General features: G+C 39.5%; 1 protein-coding gene across 5 annotated transcripts in view; it reads right to left on the bottom strand.

The window, feature by feature from the left end:
- ppp6r3 (protein phosphatase 6, regulatory subunit 3) overlaps nucleotides 1-21,176 on the bottom strand; it is a 134,253-nt gene that overhangs the window by 73,732 nt on the left and 39,345 nt on the right. For all 5 annotated transcript variants that reach the window (XM_073049604.1, XM_073049606.1, XM_073049607.1 and 2 more), the window contains exons 4-9: nucleotides 8,913-9,050; nucleotides 8,270-8,335; nucleotides 7,471-7,583; nucleotides 6,520-6,633; nucleotides 880-1,009; nucleotides 10-162 (exon numbers count right to left, since the gene is read on the bottom strand). In XM_073049604.1, coding sequence (XP_072905705.1) covers nucleotides 10-162; nucleotides 880-1,009; nucleotides 6,520-6,633; nucleotides 7,471-7,583; nucleotides 8,270-8,335; nucleotides 8,913-9,050 — 714 coding nt within the window. The remainder of the gene's footprint in view (nucleotides 1-9; nucleotides 163-879; nucleotides 1,010-6,519; nucleotides 6,634-7,470; nucleotides 7,584-8,269; nucleotides 8,336-8,912; nucleotides 9,051-21,176) is intronic.

The following is a 21,176-nucleotide window of genomic DNA, read 5'->3' as shown; positions in this document are numbered from 1 at the left end:
AATCCTCACCAGTAAAACATCCATAGTGTTAAGTTCTACAAGCTCTGCATTAATACTGTATGTGTTTGTTTGAAGAAGGCTGGCAACAAGTCTGACCACATTTAGACGGGTATTCCCCACAGGCGTGTTTAATATTCCCCATGTTGTTTTCATTGGACTTTTCTGCAAATAATGGAAACACAAATTGCCAACTCAGATTGGTCTTCTGCAAATTCTATAAACAAAATACAATAAAAAAGTTCTGAAACATGCATTTGAGATTTTCCACCTCTCAATAGCCTATTTCTAGAATAGCTAGTTCACTGCTTGTAACATCAGCTACATAATTTTATGCAATTCAAGATAAAATTGAGATATTCCGGTGCATAATAATAACAACCTATTAAGCAAATGCCAAATCATATTGCAGAGCAAGCTACCAACTGCAACAATGCCAGCTTTGAAAATGCTGAGTGAGGGACAAATATTGGCTAGGACTCTTGAGCTGATCTCATCCGCTTTCCTTGAAAATAGTACTAGACTTCTTAAACCTACCCAATAGAGTAGATGGAGTCATGCTTTAACACAAGCGACTCTACAGATGCTGCAAGTCCAGAGCAACACATGAAATGTTGGAGGAACTTAGCAAGTAAGGCATCATGGTTTAACAACTTTGTCTAATTTCAAGACTGCAGTAATAGTGACACCCTTGCCAAATTAATAAGACTGGCACGTGTAAACTAGACCAACAGGAAATCATAAGTGTGATCACTCACATAATATGAAAGAAAAATTTTGTAAAAGCTTGGCCATACTAGTGAAGAAACCAAGTTTACAGGTCAATGTGCTGGAACTGAAAATATTAACATTTATCTAATAACCATTAAAATAATTTCTTACCTTTGGAGGTTCCAGTAGTATTTGATGGAAGTCTTTAAGCCTTTTCCTAATGGCTTGCAATGTGTTATTACTCACAGAAAAGGCTGCATGATTCATACCAGTTGGACAAATCTCTAGCTGGCCTTCAAAACTTGAAAAACAGGTGAAAATATGTAAACACAAGAGATTCTGCAGATGCTGGAAATCCAGAGCAATGAACACAAAATATGCTGGAAGAACTCAGCAGGTCAGGCATCATTTACAGAAATGAATAAACAATCCACATTTTGGGTCGAGACTTTTCTTCAGGAAGAAGGGTGAAATTATGTTACATTATTGTTTTGCATGTACTGTACAAGAAAGCATACCTGATCCTTCACATTAAATCACCCTCAATCATCTTTCAATTACCAAAAATAACCAATTTAGCTAAAGCAAACACGAGGAAATCTGCAGATGCTAGAAATTCAAGCAACACACACAAAATGCTGGTGGAACACAGCAGGCCAGGCAGCATCTATAGGGAGAAGCACTGTCGACGTTGAAGGGTCTCGGCCCGAAACGTCAACAGTGCAATTTAGCTAAACATCTCTCAATTCCCCCCTCAACCTAGATGACAATCAAACTCATGCTAACTATGGCAATTCAGAAGCCTACTACTGCACCACAAAAAATATACATTTCAGATGTTAAGCACCCTTCTAATGGACAGAAGATACATCACGGTATCTGAAAAGATAGTCTAACATCCAACCCAACTTGCCATTTTGCACATTGAAATAATCAAGAATGGGGGGAAAAATGAAACTAATCAAGTTGACAGAATCGTTTTCAAAAACTTCATTCTTAAATCAAGCTTAAATTCTTCCAAACAACATCAACCATTGAGTCCACCTTGATAGCCAAAATTTCCAATCTGAATGATGGATGTTGGACAACAACAAAGCTTTTATTTTAGTTGCCCACTGCTCTGTTCAGGATGACAAAGTCTCCATTTATGATTTTTTAAAAATTACTGTATATTCAATAACTGAACAGGTAAAAGAAGCTCGGAGAGAAGCTGTTTTTTTTAAAAAATATTTGCGGCAAAGAGGCTAGACTGTGCAGGCAAGTGACGTAGTGCGCCAAAGGTTTAAAAAGAAAGACTGCCATATACAGCCGCCATCGTCAGAGTGGACTGAGGCAGAGTGGGACAGCTTTGGCTCAATCAGGCTTCGGTGAGAACAGGCAGAGGCGAGATTTGAACAGGGCACGACTGCGCAAGAGCGTGAAAGTCGGCCCGTGAGGCAGCCGGAGAATTTAAAAAGCGAGCAGAGGCTGAGTACAAGCTTTCCTCCAGGTGAGGTAAGGCTGGGTAAGCTCCTTTAATTAGATTAGGAGTAGGTAATGGAGGCAGCAGTTAGGCAGTTGAGAGCTCCGTTTGCAGAATGTGGGAAGTCAGGGCGAGCACTGTTGTCCCTGATGACTACACCTGCAAAAGGTGCATCTAGCTGCAGCTCCTGACAAACCGTGTTAGGGAACTGGAGCTGGAGCTGGATGAACTTCAGATCATTCGGGAGACAAAGGCAGAAATGGACAGGAGTTTCAGGGAGATAGTCACCCCTAGGAGTCAGGAGACAGGTAGTTGGGTGACTGTCAGGAGAGGGAAGGGGAGTAGACAGGAAGAGCAGAGCACCCCTGTGGCTGTTCCCATCAACAATAAGTATACCATTTTGGATACTGTCGGTGGGGACGACCTACCAGGGACAAGTTGCAGTGGTTGCGTCTCTGGCACCGAGACTGGACCCTCAGCTCAGAAGAGAAGGAGAGAAAAGAGGAGAGCAGTAGTGATAGGGGATTTGATGGTTAGGGGGACAGATAGGAGGTTCTGTGGAAGAGATCGAGAATCCCGGATGGTCTGTTGCCTCCCTGGTGCCAGGGTTCGTGATATCTCAGATCGAGTTCTCAGTATTCTCAAGACGGAGGGTGAGCAGCCGGATGTCGTGGTCCATGTAGGGACCAATGACGTGGGTAGGAAAAGCGAGAAAGTCCTGAAAGGTGAGTTTAGGGAGCTAGGTGCCAAGTTAAAGGACAGGACCTCCAGGATAGCAATCTCAGGATTGCTACCACTGCCACGTACAGGTGGGTTTAGAAATAGTAAGAGAGTGCAGATCAACACGTGGCTGAAGACATGGTGCAGGAAGGAGGGCTTCAGATTTATAGATAATTGGGCAGTTTTCCAAAGAAGGTGGGACCTGTTCTGGCGGGACGGTTTACATCTGAACTGGAGGGGGACAAATATTCTTGCAGGTAGGTTTGCTAGAGAGGCTCCAGTGGATTTAAACTAGATATGAGGGGGGAGGGGAATCAGAGTGTAGGAACAGGTGTATGGGAGAAGGAAGTAAAAGACAGTAAAGTTTTTTGTACTGTTAGAGATAAACAGAGGAAAAGGTGGAGAATTTCTTAAATGCATTTATTTTAATGCTAGGAGCACTGTAAAAAAGGTGGATGAGCTTAGAGCATGGATAGATACCTGGAAATATGATGTTGTAGCTATTAGTGAAACATGGTTGCAGGAGGGGTGTGATTGGCAACTAAATATTCCAGGATTTCGTTGCTTCAGGTGTGATAGAATCGGAGGGACAAGAAGGGGAGGTGTTGCGTTGCTTGTCAGAGAAAATATTACAGCGGTGCTCTGGCAGGATAGATTAGGGGGCTCATCTAGGGAGACTATTTGGGTGGAATTGAGGAATGGGAAAGGTGTAGTAACACATATAGGGGTGTATTATAGACCACCTAATAGGGAGTGAGAATTGGAGGAGCAAATTTGCAAGGATATTTGTAGTAAGCACAGTGTTGTGATTGTGTGAGATTTTAATTTTCCACACATAGACTGGGAAGCCCATTCTGTAAAAGGGATGGATGGTTTGGAGTTTGTAAAATGTGTGCAGGACAGTTTTTTGCAGCAATACATAGAGGTACCAACTAGAGAAGGGGCAGTGTTGGATCTTCTGTTAGGAAATGAAATAGGACAGGTGACGGACATATGTGCTGGGGAGCACTTCGGGTCCAGTGATCACAATGCCATTAGTTTCAATATAATTATGGAGAAGGATAGGACAGGACCCAGGGTTGAGATTTGTGATTGGAGAAAGGCTAACTTTGAGGAGATGTGAAAGGATTTAGAAGGAGTGGATTGGGACAATTTGTTTTTTGGGAAGGATGTAATAGAGAAATGGAGGTCATTTAAAGGTGAAATTTTGAGGGTACAGAATCTTTATGTTCCTGTTAGGTTGAAAGGAAAGGTTAAAAGTTTCAGAGAGCCATGGTTTCCAAGGGATATTGGAAACTTGGTTAAGAAAAAGAGAGATATCTACAATAATTATAGGCAGCATGGAGTAAATGAGGTGTTCGAGGAATATAAAGAATGTAAGAAGAATCTTAAGAAATTAGAAAAGCTAAGATATGAGGTTGCTTTGGTAAGTCAGGTGAAAATAAATCTGAAGGGTTTCTACAGTTATATTAACAGCAAAAGGATAGTGAGGGATAAAATTGGTCCCTTAGAGAATCAGAGTGGACAGCTATATGTGGAGCCAGAAGAGAAGGGGGAGATTTTGAACAATTTCTTTTCTTCAGTATTCACAAAGGAGAAGGATATTGAATTGTGTAAGGTAAGGGAAACAAGTACGGAAGTTATGGAAACCATGACGATTAAAGAGGAGGAAGTACTGGCGCTTTTAAGGAATATAAAAGTGGATAAATGTCTGGGTCCTGACAGGATATTCCCTAGGACCTTAAGGGAGGTTAGTGTAGAAATAGCAGGGGCTCTGACAAAAATATTTCAAATGTCATTAGAAATGGGGATGGTGCCGGAGGATTGGCGTATTGCTCATGTGGTTCCATTGTTTAAAAAGGGTTCTAAGAGTAAACCTAGCAACTATAGGCCTGTCAGTTTGACGTCAGTGGTGGGTAAATTAATGGAACATATTCTTAGAGATGGTATGTATAATTATCTGGATAGACAGGGTCTGATGAGGAACAGTCAACATGGATTTGTGTGTGTAAGGTCATGTTTGACAGATTTTATTGAATTTTTTTGAAGAGGTTACGAGGAAAATTGACGAGGGTAAAGCAGTGGATGTTGTCTACATGGACTTCAGTAAGGCCTTTGACAAGGTTCCGCACGGAAGGTTAGTCAGGAAGGTTCAATCGTTAGGTATTAATATTGAAGTAGTAAAATGGATTCAACAGTGGCTGGATGGGAGATGCCAGAGAGTAGTGGTGGATAACTGCTTGTCAGGTTGGAGGCCGGTGACTAGTGCTGTGCCTCAGGGATCTGTACTGGGTCCAATGTTGTTTTTCATATACATTAATGATCTGGATGATGGGGTGGTAAATTGGATTAGTAAGTATGCAGATGATACTAAGGTAGGTGGCGTTGTGGATAATGAAGTAGGTTTTCAAAGCTTGCAGAGAGATTTAGGCCAGTTAGAAGAGTGGGCTGAACGATGGCAGATGGGGTTTAATGCTGATAAGTGTGAGGTGCTACATTTTGGTAGGAATAATCCAAATAGGACATACATGGTAAATGGTAGGGCATTGAGGAATGCAGTAGAACAGAGTGATCTGAGAATAATGGTGCATAGTTCCCTGAAGGTGGAATCTCATGTGGATAGGGTGGTGAAGAAAGCTTTTGGTATGCTGGCCTTTATAAATCAGAGCATTGAGTATAGGAGTTGGGATGTAATGTTAAAATTGTACAAAGCATTGGTAAGGCCGGATTTGGAGTACTGTGTACAGTTCTGGTCACTGAATTATAGGAAAGATATCAACAAAATAGAGAGAGTACAGAGGAGATTTACTAGAATGTTACCTGGGTTTCAGCACCTAAGTTACAGGGAAAGGTTGAACAAATTAGGTCTTTATTCTTTGGAGCGTAGAAGGTTGAGGGGGGACTTGATAGAGGTATTCAAAATTATGAGGGGGATAGATAGAGTTGATGTGAATAGGCTTTTTCCATTGAAAGTAGGGGAGATTCAAACAAGAGGACATGAGTTGAGAGTTAGGGGGCAAAAGTTTAAGGGTAACATGAGGGGGAATTTCTTTACTCAGAGAGTGGTAGCTGTGTGGAACGAGCTTCCAGTAGAAGTGGTAGAGGCAGGTTCAGTATTGTCAATTAAAGTAAAATTGGATAGGTATATGGATAGGAAAGCAATGAAGGGTTATGGGCTGAGTGCGAGTCAGTGGGACTAGGTGAGAGTAAGCGTTCGGCATGGACTAGAAGGGCCGAAATGGCCTGTTTCCGTGCTGTAATTGTTATATGGTTATATGAATACAGCTATCTTGATAGATTCTGTTGTTTATAAAAATACCTAATTTTATGTAGCGTCAATTCACAAATCAATTTCCTTAGTACTTAAAACTGCAACTACTAACCTAGTTGGTCACGCTGCTGGTTGGGCTCCACTAATTTATTCACAAAAATCTAATATCCCAACACTCAAAACATCTGCATGATAGGGGCATGGATGTTTCTTCTGCATTATAGAATATAGTTTCCCAAATCCATCATATAATATTAATCCATAACATGTGCCTTTGTACAGCACAAACAGAATATAGTTGTAGCAATAAATATCAAATATTCTAATGTTAGAGTTTTAAGTTACATGAATGACTTACGCAGGCCTTCGAGTCTCTAATAAAGTCAACAATATTTGAATACAATTCACAATTGCAGATTCAGTCTTCTCCTTATCAAGAACATTTGTGAGCAAGTGCTCTAAAGTGTCTTGCCTGAAAAAAAAAGAACTTTATTTTAAAGATTACAAGCTTAATTTTACTCATTACTATTAGTATTAAATACAGCAGTCAAATCCTAATAACACTGAAGTCAGCCAATAAATTCTTCACAGCCATAACATTGCCCAAGCTCACTCCAAGATCTATGATCATCCAAAAGCCCTGAATAAAAGAAATTACTTCTTTCAAATAATGGTGTTAAAATTCAAAAAGGCTGCAACTGATATAATGTACAGTTAAATATACAGTTATTTTCCATGATACCAATCTAATTCTTTGTAAACATTTTTCTGAAACAGAATTAAAACTGGACCAATTGTGACATGAAAGGAAAATTATCCCTCTTTTTGGCTATTCAAGATACAAAATAATAAATTTAAAGGGGGAATTTTCACTCCTAAATCTGACTTATTTACAGGAAGAGTCCATTGAAATTATCTTTTTCTCCCTGTCCGCGTTCAAATTAGAACATTTCACAACTCTGCATTATGGAAATGAAAATCATCAGGGTTTCCTTAACTTTAACAAGAGCAATACTTTGCTGCTATCTAGGTGCAAACTTGTGCCACCCAGATTCAGATATATAGTTACCACTAGCTCCTAAAGACCAGACATATTGTTGAATAGTTCAAACTTAAGCCTATGCTACAAATAAAAGCAATGTATTCAAAAAAAAATGATGCAAACATTTCTATTGTTCCATAGTATAAAAACTTTTTCTTACCAACTGTACAAGTTGAAATTAAGTAATTTTCCCTGCATAGCATCTGTTATCACCAGAAAAAAATAATAGTAGTGCAATTTTAAAGTAACAATTATTAAACTGCATACTTCTCTATTGAGGATAAAAGAGGATCTGGTTCTGGTAGGCTCTGCATCTGAATCATCTGATCTCTGCTAAGGCGGATGATTTCACACAGCGATTGTGATGCATTAGTGTGCCTCTGGAATAAAAAGGTATTAGATATTTGAAGACTACTATTTTAGAATTTACACAATTTCAAATATATTCAAGTAAAGAGTCACATTAAGTTTGAAACTTAAACTTAATTTTAAAAATATATCAGTGGAATAAATCCATTAAGTTACTAGCTCTGGTGAAGATTATAGAGCTGAAATATCAAATCATTTGCCTGCCAGTAATGCTCATCAGCATGCAGAATATTTCCAGCATTGTGGTGTGTATTATTTTCTACAAGTTGGAAATGAATGAACATGCAAGTTCCAAAAGGCTTTCAGTATTCTCATGTGTTAATCTAAAGTTTTAGTTCAGTGAAGGGTCCAGTGACAATGTCTTTGCACTGTACTGTTGCCACAAAACATCAAATTTCATGTCATATTGGACAGGGATAACAAACAGGATTTTGACATTAATCTGGGCAAAATAAGATTACAAACATTATTGACTGGACATTCTTGTTAATTAGAGGGTTTCTATACTGAGAATATTATGAGCTTACAGATCTTATTCCATAAATGACCATCTTCATGAAAGATGATCAGCAGATTTCATAAGGATTGACTGACTTAATGTTGGCAAAGGTTAATTTAATTGGATTAAATTCTTCAGTACATCAATGTATACATGACTCATATTTATTCCCCAGCAATACAATTTATATCTACTTACATCTTCATCTTGAGATGGTTGTATCATTTCTATCAAATGCTGAATAATGTTTTCCTCATTCAACCACTGCAAAGTGTAAGTCAAAAATAAAAAAAGTTAAACTGCAAAGTTTCAAATTTCAAACTAAAATTTAAGTTAATGTCAAATCAAAAATTTACTCCATCTTCATCTCAAATTTATCCTTAATAATACATAGCATATTATTTCCTTAACTTGGACATAACTTTAAAATCTGTGTCCTTAAATACAAACTATGCTGCAAAATTCAACAATTGATAATACTGTACAGCTGTTGATGCTGCTTTCAAGCACTTGCTGTTGTAGTTTGTATTAAGTACATGGATCAATTTTATCCCCTTCACTTGACCCATTATTCAAAACCACCCCCACCCCCCACCCACCTAACCTGTAAACTCTGGAAATTCTCTATTCTGCCACCTGCACTTTCAAAAGCTTACTTTCAGCCCTTGGACTCTCACACAGCTTTCCCAGCGTTCTGTTACATCTTGTTTATCTTTCCTTCAAGTGCTCAGTTCCCTCTATGCAAACATTTGAATTCCAATGAGTTATGCAAAAACATCAAATAAAAAGGAATCCATTGTACATGCTCTATGTATGATATATCCAGAATTTTCCAACTCACATTTAAAACCTCTTGCCTCAGTTGTGGTGGTTCAATGCACGTCAATAATCTGAGCAGCAAATCCATGAGTGCCGATGTCCCTATGTGTTTGAGCATTAAGCTTACAAATGCATCCCTCTTTCGTAAAAATGCAATAATCTGCAGAATAATTTTTAAAAAGCAATCACATTTCTTGTCATAATTCAGTCCCAACTTCTGCAGGCAGAGTTAACTCTACTTCCAACTTTGCACGTTTCCTTATCGGTATTTACTGCCCCAAAACTACAAGATAAAAAAATGTAATACAAGCACATCTTAGAACAAAATCTAGATTTCAGTATCTTGCAAATAATGGCAATTCTATCACAAGTTTAAAGTAGAAAATTGCCCAAAGGGAACATAATCAGATAAATGATCACCAAAAGGAGTAAGAACAGGAGGAATGACTAAAACCTGTCAGAATTTGGTTTTCAGGCAGGATCTTTAAAGATAGGAAACTAGAGAAGTAAGGAGAAAATTTAAAATATCGCAACTGTACAAAAGGACCAGACTAATTACCCCTTTGAACCAGAGTAGCCATTCAGTTAACCTGCTGTCATAGGTAATGATATTTTATTATAAAATGTAAATATCAATAAAATTATCAACTGCCCTAAGTACTCTAGTCCCTTCTTGATGCAATGATGCTCTTCCAATAAAAATACTTATTACAGTTGTTTTATAGGAAGTTTCACACTTCCAAATACCTGGAAGGAAGACTACAATGAGTGAATTTCAATGCACATATTGTCCTACTTGGCAATAGAGGGTAAACATTTGTGAGGCATTTTTGAAATAGCTTTGGTGAGAAACTAGAGTATATTATACAGAACTGGTGAACTAATATGTACAGTAAATGGATAGGCTGTCAATTAAGCAGGCCCTTTTGTTCATCATATTGTTGAGCTTCCTGCCTGTAGCTGGAACACACATTGAATGCACAATGTTTAAAGTATTTGCTACTGATGTGCTCTGTAACTGAAGAATGGCTTTGGGGAGGCAAGAACCAAGTCATCTGCAGGGTATTAAACTTTTGAACTATTATTATCACAATATTTATGTGGCTAGTTAGGCTAAGCATATGATTTACAATAATGCCAGTGACTGGCAAGTCAAAATAGGTAGGTGTTTTTTTTTAAAGATGGTTATTGCCTTATCCTCATGTACAATGAATTTCACATTTCGGCTCTTACAGACCCAGAATGATGCATTTTCTATATAGATGGATCTGCAGCAGGTAGGATAATAGTTATCCCTATGCAGGTTAACAAGAAATTTAGGTCTTTCAGGATTTATCTGGTTCAAGTATTACTGCTGAAGGCTGTTACTGATATAGTAAGGATTCAAATGTCTGAAGAAAATGGATGGTGGTCATCAGCTGTAATCAGTTGCCCTCCTCATGGCTGACCTAATGTTAAGAGTTTTAGAACCAATGCTGAGAACTTCAAGGGCCACACTTTCCCACGGACGTACTAGCGTCCCTCCACGGGTGAACTGATCCTTCCAGTGACACAGGGTATACCCAAAGGAGCCACTGCACGTCAAAAAAAAGACAGGGTTCGTAAGTAATGAAGGCTTGAAATATGATTAACAAGAATTAAAATTTCAGATGAGCTAACCTAAAAATAAACAGTAGTATCTGATTAGGAGGTACAGAAGCCTGAAGGCACACACTAAGTGATTTGGGAACAGCTTCTTCCCCTCTACCATCCGATTCCTAAGTGGACATTGAATCTTTGGACACTACCTCACCTTTTTAAAAAATAAAATACACAGTATTTCTGTTTTAGCATTTTTTCCTCCTATTCCTATGCCAGTGAGTATAGGAATAGAGTGAGGTGTAGGATAAATACATGGATGAGGGATTGGAGCAGGGGGCAGGGATTCAGATTTCTGGATCATTGGGACCTCTTTTGGGGCAGGCATGAACTGTACAAAAAAGACAGGTTGCAGTTCAATCCGAGGGGGACCAATATCCTGGCAGGGAGGTTTGCTAAGCCTATTGGGGAGAGTTTAAACTAGAATTGCTGGGGGGGCGGGTTAGGAACCGAACTGAAGGGATGGAGGAAGGGGCTGTTGGCTCACAAAGGGAGAAAGCTTGGAGACAGTGCGAGAGGGAGGATAGGCAGGTGATAGAGAAGGGATACGTTCAGACCGATGGTTTTGAGATGTGTCTGTTGATGTTGTGGGCATTAGTGACGTGGATGGCTCAGGTGCAGGAATGGATACTTAGAGTGGAAGACTTTAGATGTTTCAGAAAGGACAGGAAGGGAGGCAAAAGAGGTGGGGGCGTTGCACTGTTGATCAGAAAGTGACACAGCTGCAGAAAAGGAGGAAGTCATGGAGGGATTGTCTACAGAGTCTCTGTGGGTGGAAGTTAGGAACAGGAAGAGGTCAATAACTCTACTGGGAGTTTTTTTTTATATATATAGACCTTACAATAGTAACAGGGACATTGAGGAGCAGATAGGGAGACAGATTCTGGAAAGGTGTAATTAACAGGGTTGTTGTGGTGGGAGATTTTAATTTCCCAAATATTGACTGGCATCTCCTAGAGCAAGGGCTTCAGATGGGGTGGAGTTTGTTAGGTGTGTTCAGGAAGGTTTCCTGACACAATATGTCCTGACACAATATGTAGATAAGCCTACAAGAGGAGAGGCTGTACTTTTTCTGGTATTGGGAAATGAACCTGGTCAGTGTCAGGTCTCTCAGTGGCAGAGCATTTTGGAGATAGTGATCACAATTCTAACTCCTTTACCATTGCATTAGAGAGGGATGGGAACAGACAACTTAGGATAGTGTTTAATTGGAGTAAGGAGCAAAATGAGACTATCAGACAGGAACTTGGATGCATTAATTAGGAACATGTTCTCAGGGAAACGTACGGCTAAAATGCAGGAAATGTTCAGGGGACATTTGCATGGTGTTCTGCATAGAATAATTCCAATGAGACAGGGAAAGGATGGTAGGGTACAGGAACCATGGTGTACAAAGGCTGTTGAAAATCTAGTCAAGAAGAAAAGCTTACGAAAGGTTCAAAAAACTAGGTAACGTTAAGAGATCTAGAGGATTATAAGGCTAGCAGGAAGGAGCTTAAGAATGAAATTAAGAAAGCCAGAAAGGACCACGAGAAGGCCTTGGCGAGCAGGATTAAGGAAAACCCGAAGTCATTCTGCAAGTATGTGAAGAGCAAGAGGATGTTAGAGAATAGGACCAATCAAGTGTGATAGTGGAAAAGTATGTATAGAACCAGAGGAGGCAGCAGAGATACTTAATGAATACTTTGTGTCAATATTCACTACGGAAAAGGATCCTGGAGAATGTAGGGATGACTTAGAGCAGACGGACAAGCTTAAGCATATAGACATAAAGAAAGAGGATGTGCTGGAGCTTCTGGAAAGCATCAAGTTGAATAAGTCATCAGGACAGGATGAGATGTATGCCAGGCTACTGTGGGAGGCGAGGGAGGAGGTTGCTGAGCCTCTGGTGATGATCTATGCATCATCAATGGGGATGGGAGAGGTTCCAGAGAATTGGAGGTTTGCAGATGTTGTTCCCTTATTCAAGAAAGGGAGTAGAGATAGCCCAGGAAATTATAAACCAGTGAGTCTTAGTTCAGTGGTAGGTAAGTTGATGGAAAAGATCCTGAGAGGTAGGATTTATGAACATTTGGAGAGGCATAATATCAGTAGGAATAGTCAGCATGGCTTTGTCAAAGGCAGGTCATGCCTTACAAGCCTGATTGAATTTTTTGAGGATGTGACTAAACACATTTATGAAGGTAGAGTAGTAGATGTAGAGTATATGGATTTCAGCAAAGCATTTAATAAGGTACCCCATGCAAGGCTTATTGAGAAAGCAAGGAGGCATGGGATCCAAAGGGACCTTGCTTTGTGAATCCAGAATTGGCTTGCCCCACAGAAGGCAAAGAGTGGTTGTAGACAGTTCATATTCTGCATGTCGGTCGGTGACCAGTGGTGTGCCTCAGGAACCTGTACTGAAACCCCTTCTCTACGTGATTTTTATAAATGGCCTGGATGACAAAGTGGAAGGATGGGTTAGTAAGTTTGCTGATGACACAAAAGTTGGGGGTGCTGTGGAAAGTGTGGAGAGCTGTCAGAGATTACACCTGGACATTGATAGGATGCAAAACTGGGCTGAGAAGTGGCAGATGAAGTTCAACCCAGATAAATGTGAGGTGGTTCATTCTGGTAGGTCAAATATGATGGCAGAATAAAGTGTTAATGGCAAGACTCTTGACAGTGTGGAGGAACAGAGGGATCTTGGGATCCGAGTCCATAGGACACTCAAAGCTGCTGCGCAGGTTGACTCTGTGGTTAAGAAGGCATACGGTGCATTGGCCTTCATCAATCATGGGATTGAGTTTTAAGAGCCAAGAGGTAATGTTACAGCTATATAGGACCCTGGTCAGACCCCACTTGCGAGTACTATGCTCAGTTCTGGTCACCTCACTACAAGATGGGTGTGGAAACTACAGAAAGGATGCAGAGAAGATTTACAAGGATGTTGCCTTAATTGGGGAGTATATCTTATGAGAATAGGTTGAGTGAACTCAGCCTTTTCTCCTTGGAGCGGCAGAGAATGAGAGATGACCTGATAGAGGTGTATCAGATGATGAGAGGCACTGATCATGTGGATAGTCAGAGGCTTTTTCCCAGGGCTGAAATAGCTAACACGAGAGGACGCAGTTTTAAGGTGATTGGAAGTAGGCACAGAGGAGACTTCACTGTAATTTTTTTTTTAATGCAGAGAGTGGTAGGTGCGTAGAATGGGCTGCCAGTGACAGTGGTGGAGGCAGATATGATACGGTCTTTTAAGAGACTCCTGGATAGGTACATGGAGCTTAGAAAAATAGAGGGCTATGGGTAACCCTAAGTAATTTCTAAACTAAGTGTATGTCTGGCATAGCACTCTGGGCTGAAGGGCCAGTATTGTGCTGTAGGTTTTCTATGTTTCTATTCAATATATGTATACTGTAATTAATTTACTTGTTTACTTACTATTTTTTTATTTTATTTTTTTCTCTGCTAGATTATGTATTGCATTGAACTGCTGCTGCTAAGTTAACAAATTTCACATTATCAGGTGATAATAAACCTGATTCTGATTCAGAACAGCTGAGTTTTACAGTAATAGAAACAAAGATAATAGTACCACCAGCAAATGGACCAATGATGGTATGGACATGAAAATTGGTGGCTATTGTAAAAATCAGAAATTGAACAGCTTGAGAATACAGAAAATGCAAAAATTCTGGATCAACCAGAGGAAAATGGGTAAGGAAAGGAGTGAAATTAGTAGCAAGGGCACACTCTGCATATGGAGCCAAAGATAATGGGATATTATCTCAAGTTTTAAGTGAAACAAATTGTAGAAATCTAATTAGAGCTGCATTAGAATGGCAACATCGAAGGCCCATTCATAAAACAAAAGGGAAGACCAAAGTACTGTTAAAACATGTAAAAGCTGTTCCAATGACCATGGAGAATTTCACCAAATTTCAGTGCGCAGATGAAGGGAATATATATAAATTAATAAATAAATAAAATTGAAGACAATGGAAAATAAATGGAGATTTGAGAAGGGAGGGAACATGCAGTTTTTCAAAGAATCTCAGGGTTGTGGGTGGTGACATTTATGTACTCAGATAACAAATTTTACTTTGAATTTTGAGTATTTTACAATATATGTTTTTTAATTCATGCAGAAGAGAGTGTGTCTTAATTTTAATGATGGAGGGGTAGTCTGCAATTTGAGAATGAATGAAGCTGATGGAGTTTTTAATAGGGAAAGGAATTGTATTAGAATGCCAATTAGTTATGTTATATTAATGGGAGAAAAAAAAGTAACATTAGTTTCTTATCAGTTCAGTAGAGTTGACTTTCATGAGAAAAATTAACCTGGCAGAACACAAATGGAGCCAGAAAAATCAGTAAGAGTCATGGGTTTGGGGACTGTTGTGGGTTCAGGGTAAGGGAGGTAAACTCTGGTGAAGGATGTTCACAGCAGTCAGTTAACTGATATTCTCTGAGTAACAATGTTGTTTATGCTGCAGGACACAAGGGTGGAGGAAACAAAATTTGTAGAAAAAGCTACTACTTTCAGGAAACTGCTGGAGTTAACATTCTTCTTCAGACTGATACCAACGCAGCAGTCAGCTTTTGACAGTGCTCAAAGGCCAGTAATGTTCTTACGTTGTCTAGCCAGTTCTGATGAATGAATAAACTAACAAACTTGTTCAAGGGCACTTAATTGTGTTGAATGTAAATCATAAAATGGTTACAACACAAGAGGCAGCTGTTCGGCTCATAGCATCAATGGAAGGTTTCTACTTTGTTCACTACAACAATTTTTCTGGCTCTACCCACTGGCCCATTCTCTGTAGTGATGATTTTTTTTCCTCTCCTGTTGATTTCTCTAATTCCCTCTTGAAAGCTACAATACAACTTGCTTCCACATCAGCAGGTAGGTTCCAAAGAAATATGTAAAACAAAACCTCTTAGATCAAATTAATTTTCTCAACCCCTTCCACCAACAGGAGCCTCCCATTATCCTCTGAACATTTTACAAATCATAACTGCTTTTAACATTCTCCTCTCCAAAGAAAACAGTCCCAACCTTTCTCATCTATGTAGTTGTAATTGACTTGCGAATTCTGTAACAGTGCAACACACAACTGGCAGAACTCAGCAGGTCAAACAGCATCTATGAAAATGAAGAAACAGTCAGCATTTCAGGCAGAGATCCTTCATCATGACGGGAAGGAAGTGGGAAAGAGCCAAAATAAGGTAGCAGTAGGGGAGGAGAAAGAGTACAAGCTAGATAGAAGGTGGTAGGTGGGGGGGGGGGGGGGATGAAGAAGCTGGGAGCTGCTAAGTGGAAAAGGCAAAGGACTGGAGATGAAGGAATCTGATAGGGGAGGAGAGTGGCCATTTCCATCACCTGAACAACCATAACTTGGGGGGGGGGGGGAGGTTGGGAAGGGAGGCAGGGGATGTACATGCAAATTGTGCTGAGGTTGGGAGGGTTGAGAGCTTCAAGCCTCGAAGAGTGAGAATCACTAATAGCCTGTCCTAATCCAACCTTGCTGATACCACAGCCAAGAAAGCTCACTAGCAACTACGGTACTTCCTCAGGAGGCTAATGGAATTTGGCATGCCTCCTTTCACTCTTATTAATTGCTATCTATGCAGCATAGAAAGCATTCTATCTGGCTGTAATTTTGTATAGTTGGATGTATCACAACTACTCTCCACATCAAACCATAAAATGTTGTAGATGGATACCATTATGGACCCCCACCACGCAGGACATGTTCTCTTCTCATTATTACCATTAGGGAGAAGGTATAGGAGCTTAAAAACACTTATTGTTTTAGGAACAGCTTCTTCCCCTTTGCCATCATGGACAGTTCTAAACAGTCCATGAGCTCACAAATGGTACCTCACTATTTTCATCTCTTTTTGCACTACTTTTCAAAAATATATTTCTTATTGTAACATAGTATATTTTATGTTTTGCACTGTCGCAAACTAACTACATTTCATGACATACTGCATGTCAGTGATAACAAACCTACTTCTACACATAGCTCAGCATATTACAGAAACAAGCCACACTTCTCGCTGCCTTGGTAAAGCAGCAACATAATCAAAGATCTCATCCACCCTGAACATTCCCTCTTCTTCCCACTCCAATCAGGTAGAAGATACAAAAACACACACAACCAGAGACAAGGACAGTTTCTATCCCACTCTTATAAACTATTGAACAGTTTTCTGGTACAATAAGATGGACTCTCAACTTAACAATCTTCCTCATTGGTGACCTTGTATCTTTATGGCTATCTATACTGTACTTGCTCTGTACTGGCACTGCTATTGTTTGAAATTGTTTGAAATTGTAGTACCTCAATGCACTGTTGTAATGAAAATGATCTGCATAGATAGTATGCAAGACAAGTTTTTCACTGTAACTCAGCACCTGTGACAATAATAAACCAAATTACCAATTAATTCACCTTCCTCCAGTCCTTAAAAACAACAAATCACCACAACCCTCTGTTGCTTATTACTCAACTAATTTCATTCCTTTGCTATCAATGCCTCTATTAAACCACACAGTTCAGTTCAAAGGCGTGTTATATGGCACCTTATCAAAGGCCTTACGGAAATTCAAGTACACCATGTTTGAGGTAAGTTCTTTACACAGAGAGTGGTGAGTGCAGCACGCCCTGCCAGGGGTGGTGGTGGTGGTGGTGGAGGCAGATACATTAGGGCATTTAAGAAATTCTTAGATAGGTACATGGATGATAGAAAAACAATGTAATATGTAGGAGATAACAGTTAGGAAAATGTTGGCACATCATAGGCTGGAATGTTTGTACTGTGCTGCAGTGTTCTATGTTACATATCATGCCAAGTACTGCAACACTATCCACTGCCTCTTTAAAAAGTTATATTAAACTAATTAAATGTTATTTACTTGCCTTAAATAATCCACTTTTCTCTAAGTGACTCTAATCTTACCCTGAATTGATGTTTCTGAAAACTTTCCTACAATTGCTTAGGCTTATACTTACCCTTTTTAAACCAAGGAGCAATCTTTGCTACTTGCCAGTTCTCTGCAACCATCCCATTGTACTCAACAGCATTGGGAAATCATAGTGAATGTCTAAATAATCCCCTCAAAATGCAGGGACACAACTCAGTCAGCTTTTCCTAAGACACTGATGTATAAATGTTTACTGTATCCAGTATCTTCTTTCACTTGTTTTTGCATTTTCCCCTCCCCCTCCTACTTTCAAATCTCTTACTATCTTTCCTTTCAGTTAGTCCTGACGAAGGGTCTCAGCCCAAAATGTCGACAGCGCTTCTCCCTATATATGCTGCCTGGCCTGTTGCATTCCACCAGCATTTTATGTGTGTTGCTTGAATTCCCAGCATCTGCAGATTTCCTCGTGTTTGATCTTCTTTCACTATTTCTTTGTATGCAGCCTTTTCCTAATGAACCACAAAACTGTGCAAAACTCTACATATGTCAATGTGGAGCAAAGGATGTTGGGAATGGTGAGGGTGGAGCGCCGTAGGAGGGGTGTAGGCCAGGTGGCAGAGGAGGAATGGGGGCGGGGGATGGCGCAGGTGCAAACACGCCCAGCCCTGAGACACTAGGCCATAGAACATTACAGCACAGAAACAGGCCTTTTGGCCCTTCTTGGCTGAGCCAAATCATTTTTCTGCCTAGTCCCACTGACCTGCATCTGGACCATATCCCTCCATACACCTCTGTGTACCTGTCCAAGTTTTTCTTAAATGTTAAAAGCGAGTCCGCATTTACCACTTCATCTGGCAGCTCATTCCACACTCCCACCACTCTCTGTGTGAAGAAGGTCCCCCCTAATGTTCCCTTTAAACTTTTCCCCCTTCACCCTTAACCCATGTCCTCTGGTTTTTTTCTCCCCTAGCCTCAGTGGAAAAAGCCTGCTTACATTCACTCTATCTATACCCATCATAATTTTATATACCTCTATCAAATCTCCCCTCACTCTTCTACGCTCCAGGGAATAAAGTCCTAACCTATTCAACCTTTCTCTGTAACTCAGTTTCTCAATTCCTGGCAACATCCTTTTAAACCTTCTTTGCACTCTTACAACCTTATTAATATCCTTCCTGTAATTAGGTGACCAAAACAGCACACAATACTCCATATTCAGCCTCACCAATGCCTTATACAACAAGTTCATTTGATTCCAAACAATTAGTTTATTGATCATTGCAGAATGTCTCTCTGGTGCTTCCTGTTCCTTCCCCTCTCCCATCCCCTTTTCCCAACCATGATTTCCCTCTCCCTGCCCCCTTCTCACTCTTAATCCACAATAGAGACCCATATAAGAATCAGGTTTATCATCACTCGCACGTCATTAATTTTTTTGTGGCAGCAGTACAGTGCAATACCTAAATTTACTACATTATAGTGCAAAAGAAAAGTCTTAGGCACCCTAGCACTATATATATGCTTCATACTCTTTGCACTGTACTGCAGTACCTCAACAAAATCCTTCGGTATCCATGCACAAGTTCCCATTTTTATCCATTATGGGTCCCAATCCTGGTCTAACATTTTACAATTTACTTATCTATAAGAACAAAGTTATATTTCCCTTTACATTGGCAGATAATTTTTTATTCTAACCTAAAAAAAAATCAGATGAAGTTAACAATCAAAGTATTTACTGGAGCCAGCACATGTATAAATATGACAGACAATTAAATTTTCTTTTTAATGACATGAAACACACTGCACTAGTCATCAGTTATTTCTATTATAAACATTTGTACAAGCATAAGGTTTGCATCTACATCCAGGGAAAAAATAAATCCAGTTAGAAGAACAACTTTTAATGCAAAACTGACTGCAAGAGTATATTAAATCATAAGAATGTGTAAGCCAATTGTGATAAATTATAATCATCTCATCATTTATTTGGGCTTAGAATTATGACACGGAGCTAAGCAAATTCAGGGGGAAATTTGAGGAATGCATAGATATAAATAATATTCAGTACAAAGTATCCTCCTTAGTGCTCAACTATACAGTGCAACATTGGTTAAAAACAATTTATGGCATTAACCAAATGTTAAACACTACAAAAAAAGCCTAATTGCTAATTTTTAAAAACATTTCTTTATGCATTTTACTTCCGGTAAAATGCATAAAGAAATGCATTTACAGAGTTCCTGTGATGACAAATTTGATTTACATTGTTTTTGAACTTTTTGAAGAAATTGGATAGTATATCACTCCATTGTTCAATTAGCAACTGTTTATGGCAATGGACGACCCAGTTAATCTTCAGCAAAGTTGCACAAGTTGGCCATAACAGCAAGGCCTAATTCAGAATGATGAAATGCACTGCAACTTCCTGACTGTGACTTGCAACCTGCATAAGACTAAGATTATCACTGTTCTGCATTTATCTTGTTTGTATCCATTAACAGTGAAATTGTTGGTTGAGAGCATTTCTATCACACTTGTCCAAGCCTCATCACACTAGTCCCTGGTGCTGCATATAATATGGTCTAGTAGAAAAGCCTGAAAAAGGCATCCTCATGAAATAGCTAACAGATTCCACGATAGACATCAAAGCCATATTCCAGCTTTGCTTAAAGCTGTCAAGTTTTTACTGTCAAGTTTCTGAATATCTGTGATAGGTCTTTAACATTCATAAGCAGTATAAATTATTAGAAATAATAAAAATATATTGAAAATGTAAAGTTAAACATTTCAAGAGGTCTAGAATACAAGAGCAGGGATGTGATACTGAGGCTTTATATGGCACTGGTGAGGCCTCATCTTGAGTACTGTAAACAGTTCTGGGTTCCTCATCTAAGATGTGCTGGCATTGGAGAGCATTCAGAGGAAGTTCACAAGGATGATTCTGGGAATGAAAGGATTATAATACGAAGAACGTTTGATAGCTCTGAGTCTGTACTTGCTGGAATTTAGAAGGATGAGGGGAGACCTCATTGAAATCTTTTGAATGTTGAAAAGCCTAGACAGAGTGAATGTGAAAAGGATGTTTCTCATGGTGGGGAAGTCCAGGACAAAGGGGCACAGCCTTAGGATAGAGGGGCATCCATTTAAAACAGAGATGCAGAGAAATTTCTTTAGCCAGAAGGTGGTGAATTTGTGGAATTTATTTACCATAGGAAGCTGCAGACACCAGGTCACTGGGTGTATTTAAGGCAGAGCTTGATAGGTTCTTGATTGATCATGGCAAAGGTTATGGTGAGAAGGCCAGGGAGTGGGGTTGAGAATTAGGCCAAATGGCCTAATTCAACTCCTATGTCATATGGTCTAAATGAGAATTTAATCTCATGTTGTCAGGATCCACACCACATCTAACCTGACAGAGGATCTGTGACAAATTTACATGCACAAGTTCTGGGGATAAATCAGCTGATGTCTACTACTGAGCCATATGCTGAGTAAAGTAGCACAAACATCTTGGAAATCATCAGTTTACTTTATTGTCACCATACAATTGATACTAGAATGTACAATCATCATAGCGATATTTGATCGTTACAGATCTAGCTTACGCTTCTAAGTGGGAATCCCGAATGTTTGTGCTTACTCAGCAAGCCCTCAGCTCACATCAATTGAGAAGGGCAACACAAGCATTTTAAAATATCTATAAAACAACACATTTCACTGGAGAGATCC

The sequence above is a fragment of the Hemitrygon akajei genome, chromosome 6, assembly GCF_048418815.1.
Source record: "Hemitrygon akajei chromosome 6, sHemAka1.3, whole genome shotgun sequence".
NCBI classification, from domain to species: Eukaryota; Metazoa; Chordata; class Chondrichthyes; order Myliobatiformes; family Dasyatidae; genus Hemitrygon; species Hemitrygon akajei.
This window is presented reverse-complemented; position numbering and strand designations above follow the sequence as displayed.